The sequence below is a fragment of the Bos indicus x Bos taurus genome, chromosome 22 (genome assembly GCF_003369695.1).
Source record: "Bos indicus x Bos taurus breed Angus x Brahman F1 hybrid chromosome 22, Bos_hybrid_MaternalHap_v2.0, whole genome shotgun sequence".
Lineage (NCBI taxonomy): Eukaryota > Metazoa > Chordata > Mammalia > Artiodactyla > Bovidae > Bos > Bos indicus x Bos taurus.
The window spans coordinates 49,028,230-49,042,461 of NC_040097.1; the positions used below are offsets into that span (position 1 = coordinate 49,028,230).

The following is a 14,232-nucleotide window of genomic DNA, read 5'->3' on the forward strand; positions in this document are numbered from 1 at the left end:
CAGTTCCTTTCCTGTTTTGGCAGAAGGAGTATAAAGTGAACCCCTCTGAAGGCTGGAAGCTTATGGAATGGAGTTTTCAAAGTTCTGAGAAAAACATTTTAAAGTCCTTTGTCCAGCCAAGGTAGCATTCTTTGGGAGGGTGGACATGTAAGCCCTCAGAAAAGTATCACCTACTGAATTTTTTTCTTAAAAATGTATTCAGGCTGTATATTCTAACAAAACTAGCATAGAAATGAAGAAGGAAAAAGAAACTGAAGGGAGTCACCAAAGAAAAAAAAAGAAAAGAAAGACAAAGTCAAAGGTAAGTGTAGATAAAAAGTCAACAGGATGTAAAGTTTGATTAAAAACAAGAGTCTAGAAATAAATTGCCCAATGATCTTTATACGGAGGTGGCACCATGTGGGATGAGGCAGACAGGGGTGAGGGAAGGGAATGAAAGAGTAAGAGTTTATTAAGAGAAGGCTACGCTCCCTGATTAATTCTCAATGTTCAAAGAAAAAAATACAAGGTTAAATAGGTGTGTTAAGAAGTTAAGGATAAATGTGCGAAGAATGGAACCGCCAGAGGGAAAGGACACAGCCCTTGAGGTACATGGGTGGGCAACCTGAGCAGGCAGGGGACGCGGCAAACGGACCACATGGGTGAAACAACATCCCTGTGGGCCTTTGCTGCTCCCCTAGTTTCTGCAATGCCTCCATCAGAGCCACGCTCCCCCCATGGAGCTGTCCAGGGTCCTGGACTTCTTGGCTCTGAAGCATTCACCTTTGTGTCCATTTCCTGCTCTCGTTGAAAAGACAGCTCTGGACGTTATCCACCCCTCCTACCTACCCGCTGTCCAGACTCAGCCCGAATGCCCTCAACCAATGTCTGAGCAGGCTTCATTTAGTTAGGACTGTGCCTCTCTTTTCCAGTTCAAGTAAAGAATAAAGCCACAGAGGGTTTGGGAGGGGAGAGAAGTGAAGCCCGCCATGTTCCTAAAGACTGGGAACATCCCAATCTCCCCTTTCCACTGTCCTCAGCCCAGCCAGTGCCCCAACCGCTTCCAGAGGTGTCTGCCCCCATCCATCCACCTACCATGGAAAGCTCGGTAAGCAGAGCCCACACAGGCTGAGTTGGCGGTGTCTATGACGTACACGGGGGCACCAAACACATCTGCAAGCACCTGGAAAGGACAGAGGTTCTTACTGTGGTGAGTCGTTCCTCAGAGGGAATGTGGACACAGACCTGAATTTCCCAGGCTCTCTTTTCTCATGTCTTCTGATACCTTCGATTCCACCTCTACTGCCTTAAAGGAAGTACATTTGACCATGCCACCCTGGTGATCCTAGGGCTCAGGGTGACCTGGGAGAAGTCCTCATTGGAGGGCCACAGATCTCCAGGTTGTCCCTGCACTGTTCGACCATTTTATCAAAGACAAGGAGGAAGTTTTAGACTGAATGCTTAGCAAACAGCCAAGGTGGAGACGGCTTGGGCTCTGACTATTACTAACAAGCTCAGACAAACCCAAACTAACAAGAGCAGGTCTTACAGGGATAAACATAAGGCTTTCCATGTAGGTCCCCCAAATAAATTATATTAGTTTAGAATAGAGGGCCTGTACTAAGAGGAGCTCACGTGGAAAAGACTCGAGGTTCTTCGTTGATGAGAGATATTGGGGATGTGCTTCCCTAGTGGCTCAGCAGTAAAAAAAAAAAAAAAGAAAAAGAAAGAAAGAAAAAAAAAATTCCCCCTGCAATGAAGGAGACATGGGTTTGATCTGTGGGTCAGGAAGATCTCCTGGAGAAGGAAATGGCAACCCACTCCAATATTCTTGCCATAGGAAATTCTATGGACAGAAGAGCCTGGCAGCCTACAGTCCATGGGGTCACAAAAGGGTCGGACACGACTTGGCAACTAAATGACAGAATTGTTGATGTCCCAACAGATCCCCTTACTGGGCTGGTGTGCACCCTCACCTACACGTCCTGACAATTGGCTAACAGTTCATGACTGCCTCTCAAAAGAATTGCTCTTGGTTGCACATGCTCAAAAATGCAGAGAGTGAGACTGAACAGAAGGACTTAGATGCAGATTCTCTGGTCATTGAACACATCCAGGTGAACAAGGCCCCCAGGATGGGACGCAGGACTTACAGATCTCACGGTCAGATCAACCGGTACATAAGCTCTCCTTGCTACACTGAGACAATCCTTACTGAAAAAGAACAGATTGCTCCTAAACCAGAAGAGGAGGTTGCACAAAAGAAAAAGAGATTCCAGAAGAAATGGAAGAAACAAAATCTTATGGCCCTGGAATAAATGCCGCAAAAAATAAATGCAAGTAAAAGTGGAAAAAAAAAAAAAGAATTGCTCTTGGAGCTCCCCTGGCAGTCCAGTGGTCAAGAGTCTGTGCCTCGAAATGCAGGGAGTGCAGGTGTAATCCCTGGTCAGGGAACAAGGATCCCACATGCCGCAGGGCACAGTCAAAAAATAAATAAAATTTTTGAAAATTGCTCTTGGCTGAATAGAGGCTCCCTCTCCCAGGAGGTCATTCTCACCTCTTCCCATGGTAGCTAGTTGCCCCCTTACTCCAAGGTGGAGCCAAGTCTGCAGCATAGCTCAGGTACCTCATCTCCACCTGGCATGGAGCTGAAGCTGACTCTAGCCAGAAACACATCCTTGCTTATCCTTCTTCCCTTGCCCTGCCTGCTTCCCTCACTCCCTTCTCCTGGGAGCACTCTCCCAACAAATCACTTCTAGAAGAGTTCCCATTTCAGGCTCTGCTTCTAGAGAACCTTACCTAAGGCAAGTATGTTACACATCAACAGTTGACACACTTACTCAAACAGCTAAGGCAGCCTCAGGCTTATCTAAAACTGCTCAGTGTCCCAGTAAGACACTGACAGACCCATGATGTGACGGCCTGGTTGTCAGATGTTTGCAGGTTGATTCCACTTTGGGTCATATATTTCTAACACAATGAAGGACCAGAAAGACAGTGACAAAGTCTGGCGACTGTTTAACAAGAGGAATGGCTGGGAGAATCAGAGACGTTTAAATTGGAAGGGGGAAACCTTGAGGAAGACAAGAACACTGGCCTTAGATGTCAGAAGATCTGCTGCGAAAGACAGGCACTTTCTGTGTGACTCCAGAGGCCGATGCTGGGATCAGAGAGTGGAGCTGGACAGGGCAATGGATTTCATTGAGTGTAAGATTGAACCTGTTCTCCATGTGAGCCGTAAAGAGCTGGCTTCCTGGGAGAGAATGAGCTGTAAGTTCCCCATCTCTGCAGGATTGGGAACAGAGGCAGTGTTAACTGCTGAGTCCCTTGCTCTTAGAAGTATTAGACATGGAAGAGGCCCCAGTGCAGAGCTTGCTACCAGTGCTTACCTGTAGGATGTCTCTGTTGTGAGATGCTCCTCCAGTGGCCAAAATCTTTGTCTTGGGCACTGCAAGGAAAAACAAAAAACAAAACAAAAAAATGGCTGTCACAATTCCCCAAGGCAGAAAGGGCTGCTGTTCAGAGTTCTTCTACCACAAAAGGCTAGCGTCGGGTCAATGCCTCTTGCTTGTCACACGGGGCTTGGGGGGAGATCTGAGGCTGGCTCTGTCCACGTGGACTTGTGAGGCCACTGCCTCACCCACCTCTTGGGGATGCAACTCAAGAGGGCACACAGGACGGTTCTAAGGTCCTGGCAATGTTGCGCTTCTTTTTTTTTTTTTTTTTGATGTCATTTGTTTCAGAGTACAAGGACAGAGGTTTTTTTTTTTTTTTTTTTTTAACTTTTCAAAAGTATTTATTTATTTACGTTTGGCTGTGCTAGGTCTTTGCTGCTGCGCGGGCTTTTCTCTAGTTGCGGTGCGAGGGCTTCTCGTTGCGGTGGCTTCACTTGTGTGGAGCGTGGGCTTACAGGCTTCAGTGGTTGCGGTGCACGGGCTCAGTAGCTGACCAGGAATCGAACCCATGTCTCCTGCATTGCCAGGTGGATTCTCTCACTGAGCCACCAAGGAAGCCTTGGTGTTGTATTTCTTAACCAGAGTGCTCAATGAACAGGTGTTTGATTTTTTACTGTTTTTACAGTTAGCTGTATGAAGCATATATTCTGCTGCATGCAAGATATTTTCCACAATGAAAAATAATAAACTGTCATCTAGTAATAAAGACATATAGTTCCACTTCAGGTTACAGTGGAGATGGTCAAGAAAGAACATCCCTTGTACTGTAACAATGAGAGACTGCTGAACCAAAAAAAAAAAAAAAAATATATATATATATATATATATATATATATATATATATTTATTTATTTAATGCTAACAAAAAGTGGTAAACACAGGGAATTCTCCAGTGGACCAGTGGTCAGGACTTGGGACTTTTACTGGTAAGGGCCTAGGTTCAATCCCTGGTCAGGAACTAAGATCCCACAAGCCATGTGGCATGCCCCACTCCCCCACAAATAAGTTGTAAATGGAAAGAAGTGTAAATAAATTCTGAAATGAGATGAGCCCTTAAATGCTGACTTGCCATACTTGTAGTACAAGATAGGTGGCGTAGTGACCCTCCAGAGGCATATAAACAACCAGAAGAGAGAACCCACCAGGCATTAGGAGGTGTTGGTATGAAAAAGGTGTCCCAGAGGCAGAGCTAGTCCTCAGTATCCCCACGCCTCCCCCACGGGCCGTCTAAGTGGTGATGTGGAAGCTGGAGCAGGGCGGGAAAACAGAGGGAGCGCTCTGTAATCTCATAGTGCTTACATCCCTATACTCCTGTGTCACAGGACTCTTTTACAATAAAAAGGCATTTATTTATTACGCAGGTATTTGAAAACAAATGTTATAAGCCCCTCTCAGCCTCCCCCATCTTCACCCTCGGCCACGAAGAGAGTGCCTGGGCTGGGAAGAGGGGAAGGGATGACAGCCAGCTAAGAAAACAATTCAGGACACACAGGTAGATGTTCCCGTGTGATTCCATGTTGGAAAATCAACCCATACTCCATTCACGACTGCAAGAGGAGTCAGCTGGGCACGATGTAAAGCACCACGAAGGCTCTGACAGAGTTTGGGTTTGTATGTACCCTTTGTAGGTAAAACGGGAATAGGACTCTGGCTTTATAAAAATAAGCTCATAAAGGGGACTGAAAGAAAGTGCTTCCAGACTACACGAGTGGTTAGGGAAATGAGATGGGATTATAGGTGGTTTTCTCTCCTTTATTTTCAAAACTTGCTATTATAAGGCTGCTTTTTTAAAAAAAAGTTTTTGGCTGCACCACACGAGATGTGGGGCCCTAGCTCCCCAACCAAGTTTCAAACTTGTGCCCTCTACATTGGAAGCAGTCTGAACCACTGGACCACCAGGGAAGTCCCTAAGGCTTTGTTGCTCTTATAAGTCAACCTAAACATAACGAAACATACGTGGAAACGTAAGCTGAAAAGGAACCATGGCGTTGGCCCCGCCCAGCTGGGCGCATATGTGTCCTGGTGTCTAAATATCAAGACAGGGATCATTCCTTAAAGGAAGCAGATGTAACCCAGTAGTTAAGAATCTAGAGTCTAGAACCAGAGTGGCTTGGTTCAGAAGGTCTGCCAGCCTGGAACAAGTGACACAACACCTTGAGCCTTGGTTTCCTACTTTGGGAAGCAGGAGTGATATCCACCCCAGAGATATTGCTGTTAATAAAGATAAAAGTGCTTAGGAACCGGGCTGGGCACACAGTAGACACTCGGTACATGCTGACACCTGCTATTATCATGATCACCAGTCTTACTTCAGACATCTTTTTATTCTTCTTAGACATTATTAAAATGAGATTATGACTGTTCAGTACAGAAATGAGAGGGACCTCCCTGGCGGTCCAGTGGTTAGGACCCAGCACTTTCACTGCCAGGACCTGGGTTCAATTCCTGGTCTGGGAACTAAGATCCTGAAAGCTGCTCAGCTGGGAACATGATGCCTGCAGTCCGTGCAGCCCTTGTGCCCTTTTAGGTTCAAGCATGTCCATTCATGTGATCTTGTTTTAGAGGAGCTCAGCAGAGCTGGAAGGACAGGTTTGATTCACCCTGTTAAGCTTGCTAAGAGGATAAGTAACTTTACGCTGTTTGCACAAGAATTGCTTCAGAGGCTGGGAATGCTGACATGATTGCACTAGTCCCCTGGAGCCCAGGAAGGTCTCTCCACTCTCACTGCCTCTCCCTACATACTGGGCCAGTGGGGACAGCCCCCCAAAGTGCCCCCTGCTGACGACCAAAGAACCCTTCCGGCCAGTCACTCATGTCCACCTCAGCTCTGGCCCTGTCCTGCTCACCTGGGCTCACTTCTCAGGGAGCTTAGAAGCCTGTGGAGACCCTTGGGGAAATTTCTTTTTACACTTTTGGTGGAAGAATGGAGAAGAGTGGGACCGTTTATAAAAGTTCAGTTCAGTTCAGTCACTCAGTCGTGTCCAACTCTTTGTGACCCCGTGGACTGCAGCACACCAGGCCTCCCTGTCCATCGCCAACTCCTGGAGTTTACTCACACTCATGTCCATTGAGTTGGTGATACCATCCAACCATCTATCCTCTGTCATCCCCTTCTCCTCCTGTCCTCAATCTTTCCCAGCATCAGGGTCTTTTCCAATGAGTCAGTTCTTTGCATCAGGTGGCCAAAGTATTAGAGTTTCAGCTTCAGCATCAGTCCTTCCAATGAATATTCAGGACTGATTGCCTTTAGAATGGACTGGTTGGATCTCCTTGCAGTCCAAGGGACTCTCAAGAGTCTTCTCCAACACCATGGTCCCATGGCTAAGACTCTACGCTTCCAATCCAGAGGGCTCAGGCTCCTTCCCTGGTCAGGGAACTAGGATTCCACATGCTGAAATGAAGATCCTGCATGCTGCAGCCAAGACCTGGTGCAGCCAAATAAATAAATCTTTAAAAATGAAAAAAAAAAAAATGTTGTTGAGCTGTATACATCCTAACAAATGCACATGTGCACCATATGCTGACAGCCTGACGTGTTTTCAACTGAAGACACTTGTATAACCTATGAAACAGAGTCTCACCAGCACCCCAGAGGCACCATGGCCCCCCGGAAGGTAACTACCAACCAGCCAGACTTCCAACGACAGCAGACACTTTCGTCTGCTTTTGAACCCGCTGTACACAGAATCTGTCACACACTTTTGGGTTGGTTTCTTCTGCTCAGCGTTTTCATTTGTGAGACGCATCCATTTTGCTGTGCTTGGTTGAGGCTGGTTTACCTTCATTTCTGCGTAGGATCATGTCATCTGAACACCCCACGAGGCATTTATCCTACCTTCGACAGACACTGGGTTGTTTCCAGCATGGGTGTCAAGCACAGGGCCCCGGGGAGTGGCCTTCTGCACGACTTTAGTGAACACGTGTCCACATCTCTGTCCTGCATCCGCCGGGAAGTGAGGTTGCCAGGTGGGTTTGTACGCAGCTTTAGTAGCTGCTGCCTAACAGGTTTCCAAAAAGGTTTACCTAGTGCCTACTTTTAAAGTGTCCTTTTTACCTGATAGGTTCAAAGACATAAAATACACACTCCACAGGACTTGGATTGTCGGTAGAAGTATCATGAGACCCTCAAGCTGAGAGGATTCCAGGGGGTTCGACCTTCTGTTGACCACAGCTGCTGCCCAGAGGGATAAATACATCTCGGAAACCTGGACTCTGTGGTCGGCTGGTCCAATATCCTTCAGACTCCCCCAGACCATTCCGGCAACATCAGTAGGGGCACTCACTGACCTCCTAAAGCTGCCCATCCATCGCTCAGTTCTTAGAAGTCCCTTCCTCCCGTGGGTCTGCCCCGGCCCTGGTTCTGCCCTCTCCATTGCAGGTCTCTCGGTGGTTCTACATCCCCTCTCTCACCTGTTCAAGCTGAAATGCCCAGAGCTGTGCCCCACGGGCAGGGGTGTGCCCAGAAGGTGAAGGTTCATTGATGGCCCCCCCCAGACCTTTGCCACCCGCATTGCCTGTGTCCTCAGGATCCCGAGCTTAGGACATTTTGTCTGCAGGATGGGGCTGAGGGTTATAGACAGATCTCTCAAATCCTACAGTTCCTGGCCAGGAGATGAGGCCACCGGTGCCAGAGCAGAGAGGCAGGAACAACCCACCTCCTAGTCTATGCCTGCCCACAGGAACAGTCCATCTCATCCCCCCACCAGGTCCAGGCTCTATTTCCCTCCTGCAAAAACAAGGACCCCGTGATGGAGCCTTAAGAGTGTCCACGAGGCCTGGTGTGAAGGCAGAAAGGGTCTCAAGCACCTCAGTGTGTGAGCAGGACCCCTGGGCCCCACTCCAGAACACAGCCCCCTGGCAGCTCACTTACTGACTCGATAGCCCAGCGCCTCAGCATGAATCTTCTTGGCCATGAACTGTCCCTCGATCAGTGCTCGAATCTCTACATCCTGGGGGAATGCCGAGACCTGTCTCCAGGAGAAAGTGGACAGAGTGAAGAGCTCTCATTGTCCACTCACTCTGTGTGTGTGCGTGTGTGTGTGTGTGTGTGTGTGTGTGTGTGTATGCGTGTGGTGTGTATGTGTGTGTCTGTGGGTATGTGTGTGTGTGTGTGTGTGTGTGGTGTTTTTAAACAATAGCCCAGATCTGGTGCTCATGACAGACCTCCACTGGAGCTCACCCATAAGTGGTGTTCTTGAACCACTGACTTTGCCTGTCAAACACACACACACACACACACACACGTGCACTCATGGCCTCACTCACCCCAAAGTGGACTTGGGGAGTCAGAGCATGGGAGAGCTCAGGCTCAGTCGGTATGGGATTAATCTCCGGCTTATGGGATTAGCAGATACAAACTACTGTACATAAAATAGATAAGTAACAAGGATTTACTGTATAGCACAGGGAATCATAGTCAATATCATGTAATAACCTATAAAATATATACAGGTTACCTATTTTTTCAGAATATAATTTGAAGAAAAACTGAATCGCTGTGCTGCACATCTGAAACTAACACAATATTACAAATCAACTTTACCTCAAATCAAATTTTTTTTTCAAGTATTTGTTTTATCACTGGCTGATTAAATGAATGAGGTCCCTAAAGCTAGCATAATTTCATAGGTATTTTTAAAAATTTAATAGTCAAAAATGGAGTCAACGTAGCTCAACTGACCAATAACATACATACCTCATGGTTTTCTGCACTAAACCTATGGCGCCCGATAATTTCTGGGGTGATTTCCATGACATCAAAATAAAAACCTGAAACAAGACCAGGAAAAGATTAGCTATCAGTGGTCAAAAATAAAAGATCAGCTTCTCAACAGCTTTGGAAAAAAGCAGGGTGAAATGACCCTACATCCCTGTTCCCTGGGCCTCCCATTCCCTGGAGGAGACTGTGAATATTCTAAGGTCCTTCTCTCCAGCAAGACAGAGGGAAACTGGAAAGGCCCAGGTTAGCTCCTCATGGAGACAGTTCTTCCTACACTCACCTGGCAGCCCAAGCCAGGGGGCAGCTGGCTGTCCAACTAACCCTACCTAAAATGCCAGCACAGGTTTGACCCAGGGAGGCATGTTCCCTCCCTGCTCAGATGGCCTGCCCCAGGGCGGGGCACTTTTCCTAACAGGACCTGGTGTCTGGGGCAGAAAGCTGCACGCAGGGATGCACCGGGGCAGAGCAGACACTGTGGCTGCCACCTCTGATGCTGTCACCAGGCGCTTCCAAGGCACAGAAGATGCAGCTCTGGCCTGGTCTGCCGTTCCCCGCCTCACTCAGATCGGGGGGGTCCCACATGAGTTTTAGGGCCCATGGAGCAGAAGTGGAGACAGTCAGGGCTCCCCTTGGCTCCTCCCCGGCCCTGTCCTGCTCCCCCGGCAGCTGTTCCCTCACAGGCCCGCTCAGCAGCCTACCCAGGTTTCCGCCGTTCCCCATCTCTGTGGACTGCAGCGCCTTGGAGAACTTGCTCCAGGAACCAGAAGCAGACTCATCACGGATCTTCTCTCTCATCAGGGAGCCATTTTTAAAGCTGCAGAAGTGCACACACAACCCTGAGGGAGGTGCTAGGTGCGTTCTGAGTGGATCCACGGGCTTTGGGGAAGAGTCCCAGGTAGAGGGGCTGCAGGTCAGGCTGGACCCCATCCCAGCCAGTGCACAGCAAGGACCTGAGGTTCCGCCTCATGTAGCAAGCCCGGTGCACCTCCCCAGGAGTCACCAGAAAATGCACTTGTCCTGGGGGCTCTGTCTACAGAGGAGGCTGCCACGAAAGAGTCCCAGGGAGAGACAGAGCTGTGGTTTCGGCACATTGTACCCTCTGGACAATGGGCAGAACTGGCCAGATTTACTAGACTGACATATTCTCCAGTGGTTCCTGGAGCTAGCTTCCAGCAGGTCGCCAAATGCCTGTTTGGAAGATGCAGAACAAATCCCTTTCATGAGAACTGTCAGGAGGCAGGATGCCCTTACTGCCATTGGTTGAAGGTCCACCATGTGCCAGATACGTCGTAACATCACTATGAAGTAAACCTCTTGATCCTCCCACTTTATGGGCAAAGTGTGGCTAAGATATGCTCTGGGGTCTACCTCAGGCCACACGCAATACAGGTGTTGGGGATGGAATTTGTACCTGGGCTTGGGAGAGACTTCAGGTCCTGGGCGCTTCCCCCCACCGCACCCCGACACCAACTCTGCTCTCAGCAAGACCCAGTGAGTCCCTGGGGTCTCAGGTGCCCCCAGAGCCTGCTCAGTGGAATGCCCCAGGGGCTCCACACGGTGCCAGCCCTGCCCGCACCTCCTCCCCCACACCCAGCCTACCACAGGAGTGCCATGTAGTGCTGGGGGTCAACCGGGTTGCAGAAGATGTGGCCTTCCAGGGCAGGCGTGGGCTCCTGGAGCCAGAGGAACAGCGTGTCGCTGGTGCCCAGGCTGACCTGGAGAGAGACAGGCAGAAGTGAGGCGGCTCCATCTCTGGCACTCCAGCAGAGCCGCCCTGACCCCCTTCTCGCTTCACTGTCCAGGCTGCAGATCCTTGGATTAAACGCCATTTCTTCAGCGAAACCTCTGCTGACCCGCCCACACCAAAATCCAAAGTCAGCTCCCCGGGTTCGAGTTAGCATGAATTCCATGGGCTGTTTTTCTAGAACTTACTACAACCACCTCTAAGTCATGGATCAGGTGATGACTGGTTTCCCACTAGAAGCAGAAGGGTCTGGGTTATGTCTTTATCTCCTGGAGGGCTCACAGTCCTCTGGCCTGAGGTCTGACCCTTCTGCCTGTGCTCACTGTCAAGGCAGGCAGGGGACTTGTCTACTCAGCACAGGCAACTGACCTCCTAAGAGAGGAGCTGTGGGCAGGTCCTGGGGCCTGGGTCTCCCTCTCCCCTCCCTCAGCTGCCTTTTGACCTTGGATGCCCCACTGATAGGATGCTGCTGACACCCAGTACCCTCGTCCCCTGGGGCAGGAACTGACCCCGCCTCTGGGAGGGAGAGGTCACCTTACCGCAATGTCACCTTCCTCCAGCCTCATGCCTGCCAGCGAAGCTGAGAATGGGAGGGGAGCCTGTGGTTAGCTGGAGGTAGCAAGGGAGCCACTTAGCAGACCAGTCACCTCCCTCAGATGGAGTGAAGCCCCCACCTCCAAACCCCAGCCTACAAGCTGAGAGGGAGGCAGGAGCAGGGTGGGATGAGGGCCAAGGACGCCCCAAAGGCCAGGAGGTGAGACTTGGACCATACAGAAGGCTGAGCACCGAAGAACTGATGCTTCTGCACTGTGGTGTTGAAGAAAAGTCCCTTAGAGAGCAAAGAGATCAAACCAGTCAATCCTACAAGAAATCAACCCTGAATACTCATTAGAAGGGCTGATGCTGAAGCTGAAGCTCCAATACTTAGGTCACGCGATGCAAAGAACTCACTCACTGAGAAAGACCCTGAAGCTGGGAAAGACTGAAGGCAGAAGAAGGGGGCAACAGAGAATGAGATGGTTGGATGGTATCACAGATTCAACGGACATGAACATGGGCAAACTCCAGGAGATAGGGAGGGGCAGGGAGGCCTGGTGTGCCGCAGTCCATGGGCTCACAAAGAGTCAGACTGAGGGACCAAATGACAGCAACCAAGGCCAGAAGTTGGGGTTTCTGTGCTCCAGGCCTCTGATTGGGCTCAGAAGCTGCATCTACAGGGATCCACAGTCCCCACCCTCTGTTAGGACACACAAGGCGAGGCCTTCCCTCAGCTGGGAAGGAAAGGGGCAAGATTATGTTGACTGTTCCCTTTGACATGAGGCCCATGGCAGCTTGTTTATCTGCCTTGCTCACTGATACACCAGGTGTCAGAGCTCTGGACTCAGGAATCCCACCTCTAAGCCTGCAGGGACAAGGGACAGGACAATGTCTGCACTGTCTAAATACTAAAAGCCATTCCTACCTCACCTTCCACTTCCATCCGAGGGAGACTGGTGAACTGAATGCCAGAGCAGTGGAACCCGAGACAACCACATACGAAGTTCACAAAAACACTGCCTTGGTTGATTAAAATGTGTTACTTATGGGCACAGAAAAAGAAAGTTAGAAGGACTAGTCCTCAAAATTTTAATTGTGGTTATCTCTGGATTAAGGGATCGTGGATGATTTTTTTACATTCTTCCCTTGGTTTGTCAGTACTTAAAATCTGTTCCTGCAATGAAGAGGTATCCCTGGTATATAAGAAAAAAGCGTAAGACTAACACATTATTTGAGGTGGCAGGAGAGTGAAGGTCAGACTTAGGGAGGGACTGGCTGAGGGCTACCTGCCTGGTACTTCCAACATTCAGCCTGAAAGCAAAGCCCCAAAGGAAGGTTTAAAAAGCTGCTTCTTTGTCATTCCTTCTCAAACTTGCCCAGAAGCTCATGTTTCAGTGGTAAAAAAGCAGGCCCATTATTTTCCCTGACATTCTTCTAGTTGATAGAGTAGGCCTAAGAATATACATTTTTCTAAAAAGACTCAAGGTTACCGAAAGGGAAAGGGGAGAGGGGATAAATTAGGAGGTTGGGATTAACATACACACATTAATATACATAAAATAGACAAGCAACAAGGAAGCACAGGGAACTCTACTTAACACTATGTAATAACCTATATGGGAAAAGACTCTGAAAAAGATACATGTCTACGTATAACTAAATCACTTTGCTGGACGTCTGAAAGTAACGCAACGTTGCAAATGAACTATATTCCAATATGAAAATATATATAGTTATATTTTTCTTCTAATGAGACTTGATGAAGTTATTTCCATTTTAAAAGAAAACAAACCTGGCCCGCAAAGTGTAGGGCTGTCCTGAGTTGCGCACCAGCTGCTCTTTTCTGAGGGAGACAGGGCCCCTCAACCTTTAGGATAGATAGGAACTGGGGGCCTGGCATCCCCGGGGAAGCCTGGGCACCAGAACACGCCCGTCGCAGCCCAGAGCTGCCTCTCAAACTAGCGCCAGGAGGACAGGCCTCACACCTTGCTGCTGCAGGAACTGGGTCAATGTCCACCAGCCTCCGTCTCACCTCATCTCAGGCCCCTAAGGAACATGAGGGGCCCTTCCCCAAAACCTGCTCTGAGTCTGGGTTTGTGCCTTGACAAAAGGGCTCTGTGCAAAGGGCTACAGAATCTGCTCAGGGACAGGGCGGCCCTCGTCTGGGTCCTGGGAGCTCCCAGCAGATGCCAGAGTGGTGGTCACCCTGGAAGGGAGGAGACACAGCCAGGACACTGACGCAACCACACGGTGGCAGGGACATGCTCACGTGCCCCCAGCTCCAAAGCAGACGGGCCCAGAGCAGACCTCGGAGCACCATAAGTGCTATTTATACTGGGGACAGAAACAGCAGTAATGGCAACTTAAATGCTTTTTTTTCCTGGTCACAAAAGTACACACAGATACTGCAGGCAATGTGGAATTTAATAGCATCATTATGATGACGGGCTTCCCAGGTGGCACTAGCGGTAAAGAACCCACTGCCGAAGCAGGAGACATAAGGGACACGGGCTCAATCCCTGGGTTGGGAAGACCCCCTGGAGGAGGCATGCCAACCCCCTCCAGTATTCTTGTCTGGGGAATTCCATGGACAGAGGAGCCTGATGGGCTACAGTCCATGGGGTCACAAAGAGTCAGACACGACTGAAGCGACTTAACACATGACACATTGTGACGACGCGTGCATTTTAACAAGACCTTCAGCTCCATTCTTAGGCACACAGCTCCACTCCTAAACACAAGTGCCTCTTTTTATTTTATTTTTGCGGTCCACATCCTCATCTGCATAACCAGTAGGA

General features: G+C 49.2%; 1 protein-coding gene across 2 annotated transcripts in view; it reads right to left on the minus strand.

Annotated features, from left to right (window-relative positions):
* Positions 1 to 14,232, minus strand: part of XYLB (xylulokinase) — a 42,958-nt gene that overhangs the window by 9,719 nt on the left and 19,007 nt on the right. For both annotated transcript variants that reach the window (XM_027522781.1, XM_027522782.1), the window contains 7 exons: positions 11,437 to 11,477; positions 10,753 to 10,868; positions 9,852 to 9,967; positions 9,130 to 9,203; positions 8,305 to 8,401; positions 3,369 to 3,427; positions 1,075 to 1,162 (listed from right to left, as the gene is read on the minus strand). In XM_027522781.1, coding sequence (XP_027378582.1) covers positions 1,075 to 1,162; positions 3,369 to 3,427; positions 8,305 to 8,401; positions 9,130 to 9,203; positions 9,852 to 9,967; positions 10,753 to 10,868; positions 11,437 to 11,477 — 591 coding nt within the window. The remainder of the gene's footprint in view (positions 1 to 1,074; positions 1,163 to 3,368; positions 3,428 to 8,304; positions 8,402 to 9,129; positions 9,204 to 9,851; positions 9,968 to 10,752; positions 10,869 to 11,436; positions 11,478 to 14,232) is intronic.